This window comes from Periophthalmus magnuspinnatus, chromosome 22 (assembly GCF_009829125.3).
Source record: "Periophthalmus magnuspinnatus isolate fPerMag1 chromosome 22, fPerMag1.2.pri, whole genome shotgun sequence".
In the NCBI taxonomy this organism is placed as follows: Eukaryota; Metazoa; Chordata; class Actinopteri; order Gobiiformes; family Gobiidae; genus Periophthalmus; species Periophthalmus magnuspinnatus.
The window spans coordinates 17,372,615-17,397,192 of record NC_047147.1 but is presented as its reverse complement, the minus strand read 5'-3'; the positions used below and the strand labels follow the sequence as shown (position 1 = coordinate 17,397,192).

The window sequence follows — 24,578 nt, the reverse complement described above, 5'->3', positions numbered from 1 at the left end:
CCTTTCCTCCTTTATTTTCAAAAGCTAAATATCAGCTGTGGTGTGTGGTTTAAATTCAGACAGCACAGTGATAGAAACCACTCATTATGGCTCACACTATTTGGACTCATTTCCACTTAAGCACTATGTTATGCAACACTAGAAAGTCATTTTAACAAGTGCCAGCTCCAGCACACAGCCCAGCAGGAGAAACACGTCCCATGGGCCTGGTGTATGCCAGCACAGAGGCATCCATTATGAGTGTATGCCAGCCGAGACATCATTCTGACTGCACACAGCTCTGGAGCAGCCTGAGCTAACGCAACAACACTCCATCCATCTGCTCCAAGCAGCAAGTCAGGGACCATGCAAAGTCATTACATCATCATATATGTGCTTTTGGGGAGTCACCTTCATTAATCAAGCCACCTTTTTGGTTGCTAATATCACATCAGTTTATGAAAAGCACAATATGTTATATTTGATCATATTAATGATAAAATACTGTTATGTTTTAAACTTTTTATTATAAACCTCAAAGAGCCAGTCTGTTACATAGAATATCATGTCCTTCCTAAACTACTCAAGAAGACTTGGAATCACTGCTCTTTATAGAATGCTGTCGAATTGGACCAAAACGGCCCTGCATTGTTATATTCACAGAATACAGTCTGCCGAGCAGCTCGGCTCAGTGAGGGCGTGCAAAGAGCGTCCACTATCAGAAAAGCATAACTTTCCTCCTTCAGATCTTCAGTCTATGGATCAGATGGAGCTGTTTACATTACACGACTGTCCTCCTGAGAAGGTCCATGAGGCTGCTCTCAGCACAGGAGGTATGAGAACATAGAGGTTCTGCTCATGCCAGGGGGATGGACACTACCCCATTGGCCCGACTCCTGCTCCGGCCGCTCACACTGGACTCGGTCAGATCCTCTCCATGCTCCTCAGACTTCTTATCGGCCAGGTTGGCCAGGAAGCGCAGTGTGACTGAGTCCCACTCCTCTGGCAGCAGCAGCAGGAGGAAGCCCATGCAGATGATGCAGGTGGCAGCCAGGCGCACCACACTGAAGATCACCTCATGTTTGAGCACGTCCACGGCTGGAGGACACACAGGAGATTCATTACAATAAGTGCGAACAGGCCAAGAGGATGAAACACAAATACAGATTATAGTCATCCACTTTATCCTGTGTCTCTGCACCTCAGGCTACACTAGTCTGACCTTCATGTGCTCCACCATGGTTAAAGAAGAGAGGTGCAGGCATTTAGAGTTGCTGTGGCAACCTGATCCTCCCTTAGTGAGAGAAAGCAGGGATCCCAAGGCATGCTGGTGATTGGGTTTCCTCTGTCGGAGGGGCAGACCTGCTGTGTAATGACTTTGTTATCAGTGGCCCTTACTGCTGACCACACTGGACAAAACCACAGTGTGTGTCACCATTTGCTCTTCTTTGATGAGATGCTCATTCCATCTGCTTTAACGAGGCCTCTTGTACCTATAATCTCCCCTCCCCAACATCACACCCCATTCATCCAATTCATTCTCAAAGTCTGACTGTAAAAACTGACACAAACAAGGCCCCTGTGGCTATCCACTGTCTTCCGTGGGCTACTGTTTGCTGTAGTCTCAATGATGTGCGTGATAGAGGTTACCTGCATTACCAGGCACACTGAGTAGAGTCCCTATGGAGATGAGAATGGGGTAGGTCAGCACCACACCAACATGCACCAGGATATTAAACACTGCACACAGAAAAAAAATAATACAAATAAATCAAGATCAAATCATCTGTGTGTATGCATTCTGCCCAGGTGTAAGCCTTTACCAAGCCAGAGTCCAGCCAACCCGCAGAGGTATCCCCAGGGCAGGGAGGAGAGTGACCCCCAGTGCTCCACTCGTGTCAGGTACAGGACCAGGGGCACACAGGAGATGAAGATCAGGTTAAACACGCCCATGGTGGACAGGAAGTGTGCCACCTCACCCAGGTTTGCACTGCCAAGGAACATCTTAAACAGCACCTGCACAAAAACCGTATCGGTATCACCAGAACACTTCACATAACCAAGAGGTGAGTATCCACGAAAATGTATTGTTATAGAAAGTCAGTACATTACAATGTATGATATGAAAGATCTACCCCTTTAAGTCAAATTTGAAAGTTAAAATTTGATTCATGGTCAAATTTTCAATATAAATCCAATTCTGACCAAACTAAAAAAATAAAAAATACTAATTTGGTACACAAAAGAAATTATGGATTCATAATTTGAATCTTTTTGTTTGAGTAGATCTGATCAGTTTAGATATATTTATTTGTTATAATACAAGATTGTGCAAATGCTATTTCTGAAAAGTTTTAATACGTCTTTTATTCTATTAAGAAGAATTATATGCCAGTGGTAAAAAGCAAATAGCACTTAATTAACAGATAATTACCATGTTGCATTCAATCATTACACTTTTTTTCCTTTTGCAGCGTAGACTCACCTTGTAGAGAGCTGATGTGGATGCAGAGCCTACTGCCAATGCCACACCCACAAAGGAGTCTCCATGGAAACCGTCGGCATAGGCCATCATGACAATCCCGGTGATGGCCATAATCGCAGCCACAATCTACAGGTGGAGGAAGCGGACAGTTTGAGCCCCAGGTGCCCTCACAACACTCAGACACACAGACACAGTACACAGACAGTATGTGTGTATGCATGAATTTGTAATATTGATCTTGATTTGAAACATTTTAGTGACGGAGGCAAGTAGGTTTTTAACAATAAAACATGACTCCTTTAATGTCATTCTGTGGAACATCCTTCAAAGTCATAACATCTATCTGAGAAAAGCAGGTAACAGACCCTTCACCAGGAAAGTGACATAATGCACCTTTAAAATCGCTTTACCTAATTGTTACTGATTCAAAAACAGAACTTTGCAGTGGTCCAGTTATTCCTCACTTACCTTTTGCATTCCAACAATTCCTACAATTATTCACCGCCATAAGTTTATAAGCACTTTTCACAACTTTCAGAAGCCAGAGCGGACTTTTGCCGTCATAATCAAGCAGTAAAACAACTATCATGCTAACCACATACTTCCTGACACACTGACAATAAAAAAACTTGACTTCAATATCTGCTTATACATTATACCTGTACTTGAGCAAGACAGATTTTTCTCAAATTAATGAAAGAAAAATGGATACAGGGTTTTAACAAGTCAAAACTACCACAAAACAAGGTTAAATCTGAATGAACACCATTGTAACTCATGTAACTATATTTTTTAGCGTGGCACAGACCCGTACTCCCATGAAGCGGTCCTTGAGCACGATCCAGGAGAGCAGGAAAACGAAGGCCTTGTGGCAGCAGTAGAGCGCAGACACGTCAGTCGCGGTGAGCTTCTTCAGAGCCAGCAGGTACAGGTAGTTCGTCAGGGTCCACAGAATAGAGAAGGGGGCGGTCCTCTTCACAAACAGAGCCAGGGTCATGCCGTCCTCTCCAAACAGCTTACTGCACTCTCTGGACAGGAACAAGGTATATCTAAAATTATGTCAATACTTTTAAAATGTACAGATTTGAGTTTTGATCAAGCATTCGCACTTAGAAAACGCTGTAAACTTTGAAAGTCATTTTAAATTTCCAAGCAGGTCTAAACTACAAGGTTAGCAGGTCTTATGGGGCATGAATATTTCATTGCCTACATGCATTTTTAAAAACATTTAATGATGTTTTCTTGTACCCGTGGCTTCTTACACCTCAGAATGATATTTAAGTGGGACTAAACACCTAAAATCCACCCACAACCACATTTCAAATAGAGCTCTTAAACTGGGCAGTGCTTGTGGTCTAAAGGGGAGAGTGAGGGGGGGGGGGGGGGGGGGGGGGAATTCTGGAGTTAAAGGGAACAGTGTAATTGGTCTAACAGGTACCCACACTTTAAACTCCGGTCTTACAGCCAAGGGTTTGTAATAAGAAACATCTGGTTGTAATCAAGTGTGATGTGTGATGTCACCAACTACTGGAAACTGCAGCAGCCCCTGGAGGTAGCACAGACTTAGATTTAGACGTTTTTGTACAGAAAGCTGCAAATTTACCTAGTCTGCCAAAAAGTTACCAAAAAAAGAACAAGATAAGGCTACAACATACACAGTTTAGTAGCAAAAAAAGTGGATTTAGTGTTTAGTTCCACTTTAAATTATCACTTTTATCATAAGTTTTTACACAAAGTACAGTTTGGAATAATTAGTTTTATATTTTGAAATGCTATTAGCTTCTTCAGACAAAAACAATAGTTCGCAACTGACTGAAGACATATTACAATTAGTACCGGTATATGTAACAAAAATATAGAAATACCATTAAAGCTGCATTATGTAACTCTTCTGGTGGGGTTTCAACACCTGCTTGTCTCCATGGAGATATTATTACTTTCCTATAGAGGTTCCACAGAAGCATTAAACAGATCTGTTTTGTAATAATTAAATTCCATGCTCACATATTGCTCACATGAAACCCTGCATTGTTACTATGAGCAGCAATGAGACTCAACTCTACTGTAACTTGACCTGGTGGCATTATCTCCTTGTCTCCATAGTAACACATTTAATTCTACGCTGTGGAACATTCTCTGCAAAGCGACAACGCTTTCCAGGAGACAAGAAGCAGACCCCAGAAAAATTACACAGTGCACCATGAAAGGTCCTATATAACACAAAATTGACTCTTGTGAGATATAAGCCACGTTACAATGTTTTTACATCCTCAAAAACAACAATATAACACAAATCAGAAAATAGTGTAAGCAACATGCATGCATCTAGTCTCCTGACCTGAATTTCTGAATGGGCGTCTGCTTGTCCCTGGTGGTGAGCACGTGCACAGAGTAGTAGATTGGGAAGAAGAGGATGTTCCAGTTGCTGCTGAACCAGGAGATGAAGAAGGGGCAGGAGAAGGAGTGGAAGGTGAGCTTGATGACCTGTGTGGTGCCCACCCAGGAGGAGGAGATACACAGCACCACCAGGAGCCCACCCAGCACCTTCAGTAGGGTGCCGGTACACGTGTGAGACGAGCGGCTGTCCCCACTGGCCTCACTGCCCGGAGTGTCTGCGTGGGACTCGGAGCCATCCTCCCCTGGGACACAACACACTGACACTTCAATAATGCAAGGTTTGATATTCTGCAGTTAGTAGTAGCCCGTGTTGTTTGCTACCAAATTAATATAACCAACACAGTTACTACTACCACTGCTACATCACTACTACTACCACTAATACTTTTTGATTAGTACAGTTATTTTACTAGGAACGGTCCCAATACTTAGCAAGTGAAAGAAAGTAAGAGTGGTGTCCATTTCCCACAGATAAATGCTGTTTTGTGTCCTTGGGCAAGACACTTAATCCTGCTCACTCCCAGAGTCTGTCTACAATGAATGTATGAATGTGTGTGTGAATGGATGAGTGGTTTCATGATGTAAAACGCTTTGAGTGCCTTGAAGATGGAAAAGCGCTGTATAAAAATGTGACTATCTACAATTTACAACTACTATTACTACTACTGCTACCACTACTACTATTAACATTACTGCTATATCGCCAGCCATTACTTATTTAACTCGATTAACTTCAAATATAATTACTACTGTTCCCTATTTTTGCACCAACATCATCAAAGGAGTAATAATGTTGATGTCCTCAGTCAGTGATCTACTGTGTATTCATCCTTTCCCCCCTTCCCTTGTTCATTCTCACAGCTCTCTACACCTCTACTGTACCCATCCCCATTGCCTTATGATGCCCTCCTCTCCTCCTGTACATGGAAACCCTACTCCCACAGCCCGGGTAAGCCTAACCACATGACATTCTGCAGAAGTCAGACCAACCTTGGACACAACAGTGTTAGCAGCAGCAGACAGACAGATAGAGAGAGAAAAGAGAGAACAGAGAGATACGGAGAGATAGAAACATTTAGGACTGGCCCAATGCCTCACTGCACCACTAGACTAACTCGGCAGGCTCTGGAGTTATAATCAGTCAAGTGCTGTATCCGTGGGCGAAAGAGAGAGAGAGAGGGGGGGTGAAACAGAGATCGCCGTGAGAGAGGAAGAGGAAAGAATGAGGAGGGAGAGAGAGAGAGGGGGAGACAAGAGAGAAGAAAAGGGGTTGAGGAGATATGAGGAGAGAAAGAGAGGGATGAAGACACAGAGAGATGAGACATAGAGGGGCGTGAGGGAAAGAGAGAGATAGAGAAGAGGAGTGAGAAGAAGGAGAGGGGTTGAGGGAGATGTGAGGAGAGACAGAGAGGGACAAAGGTAGATAGGTGAGACAGAGTGAGTGAAAAAAGGCGGGGATGGGGTGGGAGAGGAAGTGGTGGTAAGAGAGGGACGAAGATGGGAGAGAGGGATGAAGAGACACAAAGATGAAACAGAGAGAGGAGTGAGAAAGGAAGGGATGAGGAGGGAGAGAGGGTGGAGAAAGAGAGGGGTTGAGGAGATGAGGAGAGAAAGAGGGGTGAAGACACAGAGATGAGGGAGAGTGAGTGAGAAAGACAGGGTTGCTTTGGGAGAGAAAGAGAAAACAAGAGAAAGAGGAAGATGGGAGCGAGAGGGATGAAGAGATAGAAAGACGAAACTGAGAGAGAAGTGAGAAAGGAAGGGTTGAGGAGGGAGAGAGATGGGGATGAGAGAGAAGTGAGATAAGGGAGAGGGGTCCTCACTCCTCAGTGAGATGAAGAGAGAAAGAGAGAGATGAAGATAGAGACAGATAAGATATAGAGGAAGAAAAAAGGCAGGGATCAGGAGGGAGAGACAGAGGGGTTAAAGAGAGAGATGAGGAGAAAAAGAGAGGAAGGAAGACATAGAAGGAGTGAGAAAGTCAAGGATGGGAAGAGAGAAGGGAGAGGAGAGAGAAGGAGAGAGTTGAGGGGAGAGATCAGGAGAGAAAGAGAGATGAACATAAATGGATGAGACAGAGGGAGTGAGAAAGGGAGGGATGAGGAGGAGAGAGATGAGGAGAGAAAGAGGGGGAAGAAAATAGAGAGATATGATACATATTGGTAATGTGAAGGGGAAGGATTGGGAGGGAGAGAGGAGAGAGAAGAGAAGAGAGAGAAGGATAGGGGTTGAGGACATATGAGGAGGGAAAGAGAGAAAGCTAGAGAGATGAGACATAAAGGGAATGCGAAAGGGAGGGATGAGGAGGGAGAGTGAGAAAGATGACAAGAGAGAAAAGAGATGAGGAGTGAGGGGTGAGGAGAAAAAGAAATAGAGACAGATGCGGGGAGAGAGTGATGAGTAGAGAGACAGAGCGACAAAGAGAGATGACGAAAGAGTGGAGAGATAAAGTATGGATGAGGAGAGAGAAGTGAGAGAGTGATGAGAGTGAGAGACAAAGAGAGATAGAGATGAGGAGAGAGAAACATGGATGAGGAGATAGAGATGAGGAAAGAGGAGAGACAAAAGCACATGGTTGAGTAGAGAGAGATGAGGAAAAAGGAAGGGACGAGGCAAAAAAGAAATGCAGTGATGTGAGAGAAGAGGGGAGGGGAAATAGAAAGAAAGCGGGTGGGTGAGGAGGGAAAGAGAGGGATAAAGAAAGAGTGGGGGATGATGTGAGAAAAGGAGAAAAGGGCAGGAGGAGAAAGGGATGAGGAGAGAATGAAAGGAGGCAAGGAGAGAGATTAAAATGAGGGAAGGATTTTGAGATAAAGAGAAAAGTGAGAGAGACAGAGAGAGAAAGAGAGATGAGAAGAGTGAGCGAGGGAAGAAAAGGAGGAGGAAGGAAGGAGTTAGATTCTTCACCTCTCTAAAGTCTTATCAATTTACACCAGGCAAGGAATAAAAGATGACATGTGCTGGATCGAGCCCTGTGCTAGCTCATCACCTTTTCTGCATGCGCGCTGATGATGAGTGTATGCTAGCAAGCTGGTGTCAATGAATGAATGAATAGAATTAGTCATATCAGTTTAGGACTGTTATCTCCCCAAAACGTGCAGTAGAACGTAAGAGGAGATTGCTTTTGGGAACTTACTGCTGATAGGGAATTTTTCAGGAAAGTTTGTGGAATTGTGCCCCGTGGAATTTCATTGATAAACAGTTTTTATTGTGAGGTTTTGATGATGGGGTGTAACAATATTGGCAATATAAGTTCCACAATGTTATGGTATAGTGACTTGAAAACTTCTTGGCCTCCAAAATGCATTGTTTTGTTGCACAGGAAACTACATTAACCATGATCCTTTGGTTCATTTCATTGCAACTGAAATCTCTGGAGTTGTGGAAAGTGACAGCAGTAATAAAGAACAAGTCTCTAGATGCACCATAATCCTCAGGTATCATTGCATCCCTCCTCTTTACAGTGTCTCTAAGCAGCACTGTACCCCGTGTAGACTCATCAGGCGTGTCCCATAGAAGACCCAAAGATTTATTTAAAATTTAAGCAGCAAATTTGCAATGTTTAAACTATCCAAAAGCTCCGCAGACCAACTAATGTCATGTAATAAGAGAAACCAGATTTCTAGTTTGAGAACGATTAAATATTGACAGTAATATTACAAGAACAAGACCGAGAGTACGCTGACAGGCTGGAAGAACAAAGGTAAAACTAACCAGCTCCATGCTGAGATCCAAAGCACGTTCTCTTCCACAGATCTACCACCAGGAGCTCGCCTGGAAATCAGCCTTTGGACCTGTCCTCACATGACTCACTATTGTAAATTTGAACATGTTTTTACCAAAACTTGGGATGGTTCAATATGGATTTTTGAGATAATACTGATATCCAGTGTTTGTCTGACTACAGTGGATTAAAAAAACATTAAAATCCATAGCAAGTTATAGTTCACTTTTACACAAACTTATGCAGCTTATAAAAATATCGGTGGCAAATATCGGCTAATATAATAGTATAATATCAATATACAACAATATCAATTATAGCCTGTGCATAGTGCATAGTAGCATGCTAGCTAGCTCAGTGCATCTCAAAGCTAACAGTCACTTTTATTCAAATCGGAAAGCATAAAATAAACAACCAATTAAAATTCAAATGTATTAAAATAAAGACTTTGCAATTATTTTTATATGTAGAATACTACAGTTTGTGGTGTTGTTTTAATATTTTTCATGCCTCAATATTAGCATTAGCATTGAGACACAAACGTCTCTCTTTCTAAACATAGAAGTGTCCACCTGTATAATCTTTAAATATTTATTAGTTTTAGCATAACTCTGCAAAAACATGATAGAGATAAAATTGGACAGGAAGTAGTGATGCTAACAGTGAGATGGCCGGGTGCACAGAGACTACTAGGAAACTACTATGATATCACCAGTACCAATATTGGAACCAAAATATTATTCACCCTTAATATTGTGGTAAATAAAGGTTAGAAAAATATTAAATACAATAAGTAGCTATTAGTTATCTTATAAAAACATCTCTGCCTAATGATTATACAGGCACAATAACACTGAAGAGCGAAGAGAAGTGATTATAGTTAAGGGAGACTTAGTTTAATTGTCCTCTTGGGTAATCTTGTTCTCTTCATTTGGCCCATCCTTAAAAACCATAGCTGAGGCAACTTGTCAGGACTGTTGGTCACAGAGCTGCAGGACTATCCTATATTTTAAGTTGATGGCAAATGAAACAGATGAACAGACACAGGGGGAACATGCAAACAACTCACAGAAAGAACATTTTGCAGATACATTTTAAAATAAGCATCTCAGCTAGCACCATCTAAAAGTAAAACCACAATTTACTCGGACATTTTGAGTTTGCAAGTTACGTAATCATACGCTCATGAAATCTTTAAATGTTTATCTTAGCTGCTATGCCACACAAGTTTTAGGACAGCGAGCTCAACACTGCAAAATGTCTCCTCTTCTCCAGATTATCATCCTAATTATATTGTCACAGTCAAATCTCTCATCAACCTAATGGCCTGTCGCCTTTAAATCTCACCAAACCAATCTCTTTTACTTGAACCCCCATCTACCCACATTGCGGGAAACTTTGTGATTTGGATGGCGTTGTTGTCGTCTTTAGGTACAAGCCTGAGCCGGAGTTTGAGCGAGTGCCAATATGCAGTAACATTATAACACTACTATTCCCCTGCCTCATAAAGCAGCTCCTGTAGCCAAAAGCTCCACGCGCAAAACAGCCACAGTAACTGCTGAGTAATACAGGGAATTCAAGGCTGCAGAGGTAATAATGAAACCTATAGTACTAACGTTACTGCTACTACAAGTCCTACTACTAATAACTACTAATAAAGCAGGCACAGAAATTGCTGACTCAGATGGTGAATAAAAAGCTGCAGAGGTGTTAATAATGCCTAGTACATTACTAATACTTATAATACAACAATTATCATTGCAACTACTACTAAAAACAGATACAGTATTTGCTGGTGGTATATAATGAATTAAAGGCTGCAGAGGTAAAAATAAAACCTAGAATACTAACAATACTACTGCTACTACTAGGCTGCTACTACTACTACTACTGCGACTTCTAGATACAGGTACAGTAACTGGTTAAATGCTGAATACATTTCTCAGTACTAAAACATATAATAATTACTTACGTATAACCATAAAAATTCTACCACAGCTGGTAGGCTACTGCTACTATCCCTCCGAATACTAATACTACAACAGTTAACACTACTACAGCCACTACTACAGAGCATACACACTAGTTGTTTATTAGAATATGGAAATTTCCAAGTTGTACAGCTGTATTGCTGCTACTACAACTATCACTACAACTACCACTGTCACTACTACTACTACTACCACTGCTACTACTTTTACTACAAGTACAGATAGTAACATAATGCATTTTTCATATATAATATTCCTAATATTCATGAGCAACTTAAATATGAGTAGTTTGATGTAGGCAAAGTAGTTCTCCCACTTTAACAGTTCTCCTTGCACATTAAGTAGTATTTGAAGTATTCCGGTACTTCATTAGACAGATTACATTGCAGTGTTGTCTCAGTCAGGGCTGGCTCCATAAAACAGGCGTATCCGTGGTGACGCAGTTAGCTACGTGGGCTGCACAACTTCAATCGCTCATACAGGCTACTTTGTCAGTGGAGTTTCAGGCTGCAGTGATGAATGGGCCTCACTCCACACTGGTCTGTAATGCACCCAGGGTTAGCACTAGCACGGATTAGCATGGGTCAAATGTAAACATAAGTGGGTCAAATGTGGTAGAGAACAGTATAGGTAAAATACTGAAGTTTTCAAATGTGACTGAAGCTATAGGGGAGGAATCACAAAAAATACTTTCACCAAATAAACTTCACATTTAATTGTTGACAAAGACAAAGAAAATTTCTGACAAAATTCTTCATTCGAAGGTTTTTTTTATATTTGCTGTAAATTAAATTTTATGCCATAATTAAAACTAAATGAGTAAATATTTTATTTATTTATTTAAATTTATATTTTAACATTATTTTACAAGGAAGTCTTTTAAGATAAATGTCTTTTTGGAGATTTAGAAGTTAGCAATAGCAACCTACCACAGTCCTGTTTTAACCAATGATCTAAAATGGTCAGCTTGAAATGAAAATTTTATGATTTGAGTTAATTCTCTCTTATCACTTATTTAGACACAGTGCAGTTTCTTAAAAGGCCTGTATTACAATATTTTCTGATCTATGTTATCATGTTGTTTCCTCACCACAAACATATCTGGAGTTGTGTTTTGTTTCATTCACACATGTTTAACACACAAACCCTGCATATTTATGTTCTTCTCTGAAATGGAAAACACTCTGTTCCACCTTGTGATGTGTAATACAGGAAGTGCTTCACTGTGTTTTTAAACTCCATACACCTTCACTAGAATCATTTGGATGTTTTCAGCCAAATGATTCTAGCCAGTCTCTACTAAACAAAAGGTAAAAAGTAGCTGTTAACTTGAAAACTGCTACTTCATGACATCATGAGGTGGAACAGAGCATTTTGAGCTTTGGAGATGCAGTCAGAATAAAAATAAAGGGTCACTCAAACATGTGTGAATGAAACAAAATACAACTCCAGGTATGTTTTTGTTGAGGCAACAATATTCTAACATGGCTTAAAGCTCACCAGATTGAATTCTGTGTAACTTAAGATCTTTAATGTTTTTCGTAGTAAAGTGTGAGTGTTAAAATAACTCCAAACAACTTTAATATTCTCAGTAGCTCTGTAGTCGACCCCAGAAATTCTTGGTTGTCTAGAGACATGTCCAGCTGATCAATTAAACTAAAAAGGGGGTGTGGCAAAAGGTCTCAAAAATATTATGCATCTTTATGTATCTGACCCGAACTGCAATCTCAAGACTACACCTGCAGGGGGAGTTCATGCAAAAATGACAGGAATGTACTCGGAAACTGTGCATTCATATAAAGACAGATTAAACTAGTGAATGATGTGTTTAATCTTCTTCTTCTTCAGCAAACTCACTTACTAACTAACCTTTCTGTTCTGCTATTATGAATCCTTATAATATGAGTGAAATAATTACTCTACAGCCCTAATTTTTTGCCCTAGTCTGAGCCATGCTCCACGTGCGTATTTGGGCCTTACCTTCGGACACGGGACAGGTGAGGACTTGGGTGCTGTAGGAGCCCAGAGGAGCCACCCGGGCCGAGTGCTTCTTCATCCTCCTCGGGGGATGGTCCTGTCCTGTCCCAAGGCGGGTGTGGCGTTTTGGGGTGTGTGTGGTGCACTGTCAGCAACTGCCCTCCCTGTGCATCCTTAACTCCTTCCTCCTCCGCTCCTGTCCTAGCTTTGGTTCTTCAGTGGAGATAAAGTTAGATTTCCTTAGCTCTTTGTAATTCTTCTTTTGTGAAGTTAAACCTACCAAGCGTGGCCGTTGTCCCACTCCTCTTCGTTCGTCTGTAGCCTGAGCCAGTCTTCTTTGGTCAATCTTCTTAATTAAGTCCCATATGATCCACAAGAGCCAGTGTCTCCCAAAAAGACCGAAGCAGGAGTGACAAGTGTCTGCATGCTACAATCACTTCTTGCCTTGTCTCGTCTCCTCTCTCCTCCCTCCTCTCCTATCCCTCGCTCCACAAATCAGCAGCTTTGTTTGGAAGGTAACCAAGCAGCCCGGGCTAATTATGCTGCGCTAGCTTCTCCCCTCCTCCTCCTCTTCCTCTTCCTCCTCTCTTTCACCTGACCACACTCGCTCTCTGTGTCTGTCCTTTCCTTGCTTCTTAGCGCTCTTCAACATTTGGTTCACCATCACAGTCTCAAGTACAAATGGAATTATCTTAAATCAAGAAATGAATCCTCCTAAATTTGACACCTTTCTGCAATGAACTTATCAATAAGTCTGAAAAGCTTCACTTGTTAACAAATGTTGCGTTAGGAAAGTGTGAAATATTTATACAGGTCTGCAGCTTTTTAAGACGTTCCCTCGATGAGATCAGTTCATAGTTTTGAATTTGGTTTTGTGTGTCCCAAAATGTTGTTTGTTAACTGTTAAATTTGAGCTACTTTGAAATGCTTAAAACTGCAAACCCAAATTGGTTAAAAAATGTTTTGTCTTATCCACTGCACCATCGCTACTCTGTTGGAGCTGTTGGTTTCAAGTTGGTTTCTCTGCTCAAGGCAAGGCAAATTTATTTGTATAGCACAATTTGTACACAAAGTAATTCAAAGTGCTTTACAGAATAAGAAAGACATTAAAATCACAATACAACAAATCAAAACATAAATAATAAATACTCATCATAAAATTAACATTAAAAAAGAATCTGAATAAAAACCTTTCAGTCATATACACAGCTAAACCGCATTGTTTTGAGCCTGGATTTAAACATTGTCAAAGTAGAGGCATAAAGCTGACAGGCTGAGTCCCCATGTTTAGTCCTGACTCTGGGCACCAGCAGGAGGCCGGTCCCTGAGGTCCTTAGAGTGCAAGATGGTTCATATGGCACTAATGTGTGGGAGATGTATTTTGGTGCTAGGCCATGGAGAGACTTGTTCACAAGCAGAGCTGATTTAAAGTCTCTCTGAGTGGCAGGAGCCAGTGGAGAGACTTGAGCACAGGACACATGAGCTCATACTTCCTAGTTCTTCTCAGGACCTGAGCAGCAGTGTTCTGGATGTACTGCAGCTGTCTTAACACTCGTTTGGAGAGGCCAGTGGGCAGGACGTTACAGTAGTCTAACCTACTGGAGACAAACGTATGGATAAGTCTCTCTAAGTCTGGTTTTGGCAGTATACCTTTGATTTTTTTTAGATGGTAAAAAGCTACAGATGTTGTTGATTTGACGTGGCTTTCAAATGCAGTGGCAGAGTGAATCCACTAGTCCATATTCACCTGCTGCAGTGAGACATAGATCTGAGAGTCATCTGCATAGTTGTGGTAGGACACATTATTGCTGTGTATTCATTGGCCTAATGGCAGCATGTAGAGAACAACAGGGGTCCCAGGATTGACCCCTGGTTTGACACCCCACAGGTCAAAGACATTTTATCTGAGAAGCATTTTACAATTTCATCAAAGTGCTTCCTGTCTTCTAGATAGGACTTGAACCACTTTAGTGCAGTACGAGAGCTGCCCTCTCAGTCCTATGTAAGAATATCCCATGATCCTCAGTGTCAAAAGCAGCACTCAGATCTAACAGGATCAAGACTGAGACTTTGCCTGCATCAGTGTTCAGGCGGATGTCATTTGTCACCTTGATAAGAGCAGTCTCAGTGCTGTGGTGAGGTCTAAAACCTGACTGGAAAACATCAGGGAAGTTGTTCATTCGGAGAAAGTTAATAAGCTGTTGGTAAACAACTTTTTCAAGGACTTTCCCTAAAAATGTCAGATTTGAGATTGGTCTGTAATTATTCATTGCTGTGGCATCAAGGCTGCTCTTCTTTAGGAGAGGTTTGACCACAGTTTTCAAAGCTCTTGGGAATGTTCCAGATTGAAATGAGTGGTGATATTAAACTGTTGAGCACAGACTTTAGAAATCTAGGGTGTAAAAGCAACAGCTGTGTAGATGAACTCAAACTGGTGATGTTTTCTTGGACAGTTTTGTCAATTACAGCTGCAAAGTGAGTCAGCTCTAAGTGTCTTGGTGGCTGCTGGGGTGTTATTTGCATTGTGGAACTGATGGCATTTTTAATGCCCTCGACCTTGTCATTAAAGAATACTGCAAACTTGTGGCACTTATATGTGGAAATTAGTTCTAATGGCAGTGGAGCTGAAGGGTTTGTTCATCTGTTTACTTTTGCAAATAGGACACGAGGGTTGTTGCTGCTACTTCCAATAATGTCCAAAAAATACCACTCCCTTATAAACTGGTTGTACATCTACATCTTTGCTCTGTAAATCTCAAATAAAGAGTGAATGTTGTGAAAAGTTAGTTATATATTGCTACAAAATTGTGAATTAAATGTTTAAAGTGCCCATATTACACTGTTTTCTGATATGTTATAATATTGTTTCCTCAGCAAAAACATACCTGGAGTTGTGTTTTGTTTCATTCACCTGCATGTTTAGGCTAAGTTCTTCTCTCAAATAGAAAGTACTCCATCTTATGATGTTATGTAGTAATATAGGAAGTGCTCCACTGTGTTTTTAAACTATGCGTCTTCACTAGAATAATTTAGATAATTTCAGCCCTGGAATTGTCAATTTCTACTAAGCAAAATGTAAAATGTAGCTTTTAATTTGAAAACTACCACTTCATGACATCACAAGGTGGAACAGAGCATTTTGAGCTTTGGCGATGTAGACAGACTAATAATAAAAGATTAATCAAACATGTGTGAATGAAATGCAACGCAACTCCAGGTGTGTTTTTGACGAGGTAACAACATTATAACATTATGGCCTAAATCTCACATTAGTCAATTTTGCATAATATAGGACATTTAAGTAAGAGACACCCTTTGCTAGGAACAAAAAACTGCCTAGACACTCCAAGTTTAGGTAAAGAATTTTCTTATTTACTTTAGTAATAAAGTTACATTATTCTAAAGAGCTATTTGACCTCATTAAAGCCATAATCTGGGATTTTGCAGAATCATGCCATACTTCTCCATCACGACCCACACTTCTTGTAACAACCTTTGCACATTCCATCAGCTCTTTTGTTGGGATAGCACATAACTGGCACCCCTGCTTATCTTAATTCCCATTCTAACATTAAATATTTACACTGCCGGCTTTTTACCTCCATAAAATGTCTGCATCATTTTTGATAAAAGTCAATAGAAACTGGCCTGAGTAGAATGCGTCATAATCGCAAACCTCTCCGGGGAATTCTGCGGTCTGGAATTTCCATTTCAGGATCGCCCTTTGTTGCTCTTCCTAGGTACTTTTAAACATAATGTAATCTCACTCATATCAACGCCTCACGAGTTTGCCTCCCATAATATCATCTCAACTAACTATAGCAACCATCTTGACAGCTCAGTTAGTTAGTTAGTCAAAAATACAGTGTTTTGCTTTAGGCCCTTTTGTGCTCCAGCCCTCCCTTTCTGTGCAAGGCTAAACTTCTGGCATGACTACAGACGGCATACGAGATCAATGTGTCTCCTCTTCACGCTTGCAAAGACTGAATTGTTTGGGTATCTTCTGAAAAAGTTTTTGCCCCAGTTTCAAATCAGATCTCATAGTTTTAAGTGGATTGGTTTTGATGTGAGTTTTGAGGTAAAAATAGGACATTAGAAGTTAATATAAGGAGATAAAAGAGTCAGTGAACCTTCATTGGTTATAAAATCACTGATCAGGAGAGCCGATAGTGAGTAGTGTTGTCATAATACTCAGTGGTGGAATGTAACAAAGTAAAAGTAGTAAATTACTTAAGTACAAATTTTAGGTATCAGTACTTTACTTAAGTACATTTTAAAGTGGATAGTTTTTACTTTTACTACATGTGAGAGCAGGTATGTGTGTTTTCTACTTCTAATATCTATTTTCTACACTACATTTTTGAACAGGACTGGAACGTAAAGTTGTTTTTTTTATTACTGTTTGAGACCTGCAGAAAAGGCTGAGGGTATATGTTTAACACATTTGTAGTTGTAGCAAACAAAAACATACAAATAAAAACAGGTAAGAAAAAAATGGCGATTCAATTGTTTCTGTTGTACAAAATTCAGCACAAATCTTTATCCAAATCAATACATTTGAAGTCTTATAATACTTTTACTTTTTACTCTTTAAGTACATTTTTAAAGGGGTACTTTAATACTCTTACATAAGTAGATATTTTAACTTGAGTTTTACTTGATACTTTTACTTTTTTGCGCCGGTATCTGTACATGTACTTAAGTAACAAAATTGAATACTTCTTCTGCCACTGACAATACTAAAACTCCAAATTCGATATTGATACTATGAAACAGAATCAATACTCAATACCGATTCCTATAATTTCTTTTATATTACCATGTGGCCTTATATTTGTGTAATCCTCCAGTCGATCCCTAGCAGATTCCATAGTGGTCCATGGGCGTATACTAGTCTATGTGATCTTATACTTTTTCAGAAACGGCTCAAGTTAAACCCTAATGTGAGACAGAGTGGATATCAGCAGTACATATACCCTTGACTCAGCAGCAGTACAGCATGTTGATAGCGCGGAACCTACAACTTCCTTGATAATGGGTGCGCTTACTAATTTACTTACCTAAATGTTTGCTGGTTGCTATTGAACTTTTTAAACCTGCCTACATGCTGTTTGAAAAAAAGACTGCAGCTTTTTTCCAAACACATTATGATGCCTACACCACACACCATAGACAGATATGACCTAAAATTTCAGGACAGTCCGTATTAAAACAATGCTCCCTAAAATAGTAAAGCATCCTTTCATGTCCCTCCATAGCAACCAGGCCCTGGACTGACGCACGCGGCCCATTCACACTCTTTGTCATTCAGATGAACCTGTGACTGAGTTTATGGAGCTGTCTCCCTCACCGCCACATGTCCGAGGGAGAGAGAGAGTGGCAATGTAAGCACAAGGAGAGGAGAATAAAACGCTTCTATCTCTGCTCTGAGCGTCACTCTCAGCCTTCTCAAATGGCTAAAGTAAGAACATGAGGACACTCTGTGGTTAGAGAGGCAAACTGCACCACAATAAAGGCAAGATTGTGTCCCTGACTGCTGACCTGTTTATTAAAATATACAAAAAAACTTATATTCTCATAATAACAGACATAAGTACATAGTCAAATTTAAAAGTCTTCCAAATCGCAAACTCATAATGTGGACATTTTGAAAGGGGTAGCGCATTTCTCTGGCTTGTTTCCATGGAGATTTGTTCTCCAAAATATTAGAGATAGATAGCATTAAAACAATACAGTATAATTATTACACTGTATTGTTTTAATGCTATCTATTGCTATAGAAACAAGAGGCACCAGGGCATATTACAGACCAGATCTGTGGAAAGTCAACCGCACTCACAGAAAGAATGCATGTTTTTCAAGGTATTTTTTGCACTGTAACTGAATACATGCAAGATCAGTATCACATGCGTGGAACATGCCACGTAAAGCCACAACTCCATCTCCAAGTGTCATACATGACAACTGACTTTATACCTGTAATAATAATAATAAGAAGAAGAATCATTTTAAGAAGAAATAATTACCCCTATAACTGATTATTCACACCAGGACTGTTAGGTTATTATATAGTTTAAACCTTTAATTTTCGTAAAAAGCTATTGAATATACTATAAATATTAAATATAAATAATTATGAATTACAATGTGTAAATACTGGCAATAACGTGTAAGCTAAAGGAGTACTTTTCCCACTGGAGGGTGCTGTTTGCACACAATCTACACTAACAACAGGGAATTCCTCATACAGCCAACAACATCTCTGTATCTGCCTGTTGTATTTTCAAATAACCTAAAGTTACCTGCCTTCTCTTCTGTGGATTATCGTTCTCTAATGGTTCATTTTATTCAGCTCAGTACCATTGTGAGTCTGCACCTATGGACAATCACACCTATGGCAGTGCACGGGTCAGCAGTTCTGTAGCAGTAGAAATATGGTCCCATTATAATCCAGGGAGCTTTAACCCTCTCTCAGAGCTCCCAGAGAACGCGCCCTCCCGAGTCATCCAGGCACATCTTATGGACCAAGCATCAGGACAGTTAAAAATAGCAGCACGAGGAAGTAGGCATGGGAACGGGACCGTCCAAAATACAAAATACATGCGCCACTAAATGCACTGTGTAACTTTTCTGGTGGAGGGATCTGCCACCTGCCACCTGAATTTGTTGATCTAAAATGTTTCATAGTGTACTTTTCTATCTCTGTGGGGTTACAGGTCAGATCTGTGGAGAGGTGAGCCGGTTCATATAATGCAATGTATTTCTCTAGCAATAAAAAACACTTGTAATTCAAATATAACTCAAATATAGATTCAATTCCATGCTGTGGAACATTCCGGGTAGAGCGATTAAATCACCATGGAAACAAGCAGGTGGGAAGTTACATAGTGAACCGTTAATTACTGCCAAAGTGAAAAAAAGATGAATCGTCTTAAGGGGTTATTCCTCTTAATGTGAAATAAGTGCTACTGACACTAGGCCAAGTACTATTTTGGCTACTACCAGAACTATATCTTCTGCATTTGCTACAACTTCCACTTCAACAATGGCTACTTCTTCTAATTCTACCATTCCTTTGGCAATGTTGTTTGTTTGTTTTTTTTTCCTCCATTCCTCGATACTACTACTACCACTACTATTACTACTGCCATCACTTATTGTCTCTGCTGAATGCTTTACCCTTTGGCCTTATTCTACTGTAACTTGCAGTAATTTGGCTGTGTAAAAGCACTAACCTTTTATCCCCATTATCTCTCTCTGCTGTGCTACAAACACTACAGTTTTCTATCTCTTCTACAATAGCCTCATGTTATGGCTGTTCAAATGTGCTGAGGCCACACTCCCTCCTCCTGTGTACTCCCTTTGCCGAGAGCCAAAGGTGTAGCTTGCACTTGCAGTATTGATATTCACTGATGTATATTCATGCTTGGATCTTCCCTTATAAAGACCTGTATTAGACATGAGATTAGGTTTGACAGCTTATTATCATAACCATATGGTGCATGTATTACTACCTCATTTTGTCCCCATGCTGGCTACCTCATAGGCATTGTGAAGGGTACGCAGATGGCAAGTGGCAATATAACTATCTGGCAACAGCGTCTTGCTAAAAATAGGTTTACCCCATAGGCTAGAAAGGCAGCAAAAGTCAATTGGTTCTGTGTAACTGTTTGAGGTGATAGCACCAGGGTGACAAGTAAAAAATTCATTACGATTTGAGAGTACAAATTAGGACTGGGCTATATTTACCATAAAGTTTTATCTCGTATCAATCCAGACTTTTGATTAAATTTTATTTTGTGTACTTTAAGGCGCCCTATGTAACTTTTCTGGGGGAGCTTGTCTTCATGGAGATGTTATAGCTTTGACAAGAATGTTTTACAGTATGGCATTAAACCTCACTATCTCCATAAAAAAAAGCAGACCAAATAGCGTCTGTGTAGAGAAGCAACCACACTCACAATAAGAATGCATGTTTTTCAGGTCTGTAAATTAGTAAATGCAAGATAAATACATTCATTGCCACAACTCGTGTCATTGTGATTAGATTTGCAATTTCCACTTTAAAATCACAATTTATATATCTAACAGGTTAAACAAAAGCATTCAAATTTAGTTGGATACTAAAGCTATTATTTGGCTGAAATAACACAAGAATCTAATGATGGGACTTTTGGCTCCTTTTTGGATCCGTTCATGTCAAAGAGCCGTTCAAAACACTGGCTCTATTCCTATTTAATTATATGTCAGAAGCCAATGTGAGAACTCATTTAATCTACAAACTAATCACAGAGAGGAGCGACCAAGGCTTAAATTTGTTCAAAAATAGTTGAAAAAGCGTGGAAGTGTCTACTATTTCAAATGATGCATATCTAAATAAAACACTGCACTACAATAATAATAATAATTCAACAAAACTAACCATTATTGTGATATCAACTATATTTTTGTGTCGCTTGCTCTGCTTCTCAGTTGATTCTTGTGTTGGTTCAGTGTTAATCTGTGTAAAAATGCATAAAAATTTGAAAGAAAAAGGTTTGGTTCTTTGAAAAAGGAGATCCGGATCCAACCGTGCACATTAAGGAGCCTTTCAAAAGAACCGACTCGTTCACAAACGTCACATCATTACAGGAATCCCATGTGTATTAGAACATGTCCAGACTTTGTGACTTGTAACCAAATTTCAATATTAAATGTGCAAGACTAGTTCATTTCAAACAGTTTGCAGTGGTCCAGAGTTATTCCTCACTTACCTTATGCATTCCTAGTGGTGAAAAGAGAACAGCAAATTTGTGCTTAAGTAAAAGTACAGTCACTGAATTACAAGTACAGGTTTAAAAATCTACTCAAAAAAGTACAATTACAGAAAAAATCTACTCAGTTACAGTAATGTGAGTATTTGTAATTAGTTACTTTCCACCCCTTTGCATTTTGAGCATTTTAATTATTCATTGCAATGAGTTTATAAGTGCTTTCCACAACTCTCAGAGAACAGAGCTGAGTTATGCTGTCTTGGTAACAACTAGCATGCTTGTGCACTTCCTGACACTCTGAGATTTCATACACTTCATAATTCAATGCAGGCAGTACACAGCAGACTTATTTTGACCTCAAGAGCTGCTTATGCAACATATCTGTATTGGGGCAAGACACGTTTTGCTCCAATACATGGGGAAAAAAATGACTTTTAATTTGATTTCGACAAATCTTGTTGGCTGTGTGACCGCTCCGAGGAATTGAAAAGCTAACCTGATGCAGATGGATAGATTTAAAAACTAAAGGCGACAGATGGGGTATTTTTCTACAAGGAACAGGAGCCATTTTGTTTGCCCAGATCAGCACCTGGTTTCCAAATAACATGATAGGGATAAGGATAAAAACGGGACAGCTGCCCACGTGTTCCCGTATAATAGCTCTTGTTTTATACCACTCTAGATTTTATGAATTCACCCATAAATAAAACATATCTGCAGCCTGCTTCTACAGAGCTCAATAATGCATGAGATTAATTGTGCTATTTTAACTGTAATGGCTAATCTCATCAGAACAAGCAGGTCATTTATCTTTGTGACATGTTTTTTATTGTCTCTGTTGGGGATGATTTCAAGGCTGTAGATTACTTCATTATATTGTCAGAAAAAAAAAAAAAAGAATATATATATATATATATATATATATATATATATATATATATATATTTTAATCAACATTGTTCTCAGTTGGTTGTGTAATGATCTGGCAGATTTTTTTGTGTAATATTAAAATAAAAATGTGAAAAACAAATGACTTGTGACATCTATTTACATTGGCATCTATCTAAGTTAAACCACATATGGCATAAAATATTGTGTGATGGGGCCAATATTGTGTGTATGTATTTGTGTACAATATGACCTGGGAATTGAACCAGTGACCATGTGTGCTCTCTCATGTGTACTAACAGTTGAGCCAATCAGGCACCCGTATTATTTCAGAAAGTAGGTCTATTGATATTACCATTAATCACATGTGGATATTTTAGAGGGAACATTTACAGGATGTATTAGTGCTGTCATATTTGCAGTTGGTGGCAATTATTATAGAGTGAATCGAAGTAAAAATGACTATTATGACTTTTCCAGTGCTCTTAAAAGCATCCCCTATATCAATTGGCACGCTAAAAGGCCAAGGACACATAATGAGGCAGTTAATTAGAAACAGTTTAATTTCCTCCTCTTCATCAGATCTGTGAGGCTGTGAGCTCACCTTTAGTGAACATACTCTGCTCAAAGTCACTATCTTCAGTGTACAGCTGGACCACAGACCAGAATCCTAATATTGAGAAAACCTCTGTGTCACTCTGCTCTCTGGGTGATTCAAAGTCATGAGTTCTGGGGAAGATGTTGTATATCAGGCAACAAGGTGTGAGGGAGCTGCCCTGACAACACTAACACATTCAAGGTGAGTCTCAGGGAATCTGAAGAAGAGCAACACAATGAAAAAGTGAAAAAGTGAAATAACAGAAACACACCAGATAAGAATCTACAAAACTGGGTCACTACTATTTTGTAAAATGTCCCTCAATCTCCACAGCCCTCCCTGATTCAGCCGTGTCAGCAAACAGCCGCTCCAGTAATCACAAGGCCACTGACAGAAGAAAATGAGAACTCCACTTATGACAGGCACGATGTCCACATGCATCACAGCCCAGCACGCGCCACCAGGGAGTGGATGGGTTTAATGAAATACTGTGAATGAGGAGCACAGGGCGGAGGGACAGAGAGTTATACCAATATGGATGTGAGAGGAAGCACCAGTGAACTTTGAAATGGATTAGGGTTTAGGTCATTATTTGTTCCGGACGCACGCACCATCCTGTGGTGCGGAAGATGGATGACCCGGGGCAGCCGCCTGCGGCTCAGGGCGCACAGATCATGGATGTATAATATAATTAAATGAAAAGTCAGCTCTAAAATGCCCCTGTATCTTGGACTGTAGTCTGATCACTGTGCGTAATGAAGCAAAGCACAAACACGCACTTTTTCCACAAAGATGCTAAACTGACGCACCTGCACATCAGCTAATGACTGTACTTTTAAACATGTTCACTTACTTCTGTGGCTGGAGTAGCCTGGGTTGTATCCGTAGTAGCCGGTGATTCTCAGAATCCTGTCCTCGATGTCGTGGACACCATTGGCGGTCACTTTGGAGTCCTTGTCCCCGTAGACTGCGCGCTTTCCCGGGGACGGCGACGTCTTCCCCGGTAAATGTGTGTTCTTGATGGGGTCCAGGCGTATGCAGGGCTGTTCTGCACTCTCCACAACACCTTCGGAGGTTGTCATTGTGAAAGGTGAGGAAACAGAGACCAGAGCGCACGGTGCGACCCCAAACTCTGCATCAACAATTAGCAACAAGCGCAGGACATCAAAGGCACGCGCACATTCCTCCAGTGGCGCTTCGGACGCAGCAAGGTTACCGCGCTTCACGCGCCTGCCACGCGTTGCACACTAGGGGGCGTATTATAAACGCTCATTATTCTGACAAGAGCAGGCAGAACGGAGCTGAAGATCAGTGATGCTGCCATTCACAACCATCGTTTCATTAATAACTTAATAACTTATAGCCTATTTACGCACACATTACGCACACATTACGCGCGCATAGATTAACTGCCATATGTAAATATGCATTTTATGAATAATAGGCATGTTTTATTATGGGAACATTGTTCTCATAATAAACATGTTCTACATGTTTGTGTATCTGCTGGACAGAAGTGTCACTCAGAAGCCTTAATAAATATAATCCTGTAGGGGGCCTTGCATGAATTAGGGTTAGGCCTATAGAAATAAAATATTTACCCCCGAACTATAACCTCTGCACTGGTTTGAATCCTGGAGAGACTTCAGTCTATTGATATCTTGCTTTTGCAAACCACAACATTACCCATGAATTATACCATATCATCTCACATGCCAGACTAGAGCCAACAGCTCAGATGGGGACTATGGTGTTTTATCACAGTAATTTCACAGCTCCACTAAAA

The 24,578-nt window shown here is 40.2% G+C and overlaps 1 protein-coding gene across 2 annotated transcripts; it reads right to left on the bottom strand.

The window, feature by feature from the left end:
* Positions 1 to 623: 623 nt before the first annotated feature.
* On the bottom strand, positions 624 to 23,919 carry slc35f4 (solute carrier family 35 member F4). 2 transcript variants are annotated; one of them, XM_055231083.1, is made up of 7 exons: positions 23,646 to 23,919; positions 4,803 to 5,103; positions 3,273 to 3,492; positions 2,465 to 2,590; positions 1,803 to 1,995; positions 1,630 to 1,719; positions 624 to 1,077 (listed from the first exon to the last, which is right to left on the bottom strand). In XM_055231083.1, exons 1-7 carry the CDS (start codon positions 23,872 to 23,874, stop codon positions 836 to 838), a joined length of 1,401 nt encoding a protein of 466 aa, XP_055087058.1. In that variant the 5' UTR covers positions 23,875 to 23,919; the 3' UTR covers positions 624 to 835. The 2 variants fall into 2 exon arrangements, with proteins under 2 accessions (XP_055087058.1, XP_055087059.1); XM_055231084.1 differs by having other exon boundaries at positions 630 to 1,077; positions 1,803 to 1,866.
* Between the last annotated feature and the right edge of the window lie 659 nt (positions 23,920 to 24,578).

Bases quoted from the DNA above. Each gene is read 5' to 3' on its own strand.
- slc35f4 (XM_055231083.1), bottom strand. From the start codon at position 23,874: ATGACAACCTCCGAAGGTGTTGTGGAGAGTGCAGAACAGCCCTGCATA. The intron at 2,591-3,272 runs GTCTGTGCCACG...CTCCACCTGTAG, and splicing joins ACCGCTTCATGGGAGTACGG to ATTGTGGCTGCGATTATGGC. The intron at 1,078-1,629 runs GTAACCTCTATC...TGTGTCCTCCAG, and splicing joins CAGTGTGCCTGGTAATGCAG to CCGTGGACGTGCTCAAACAT.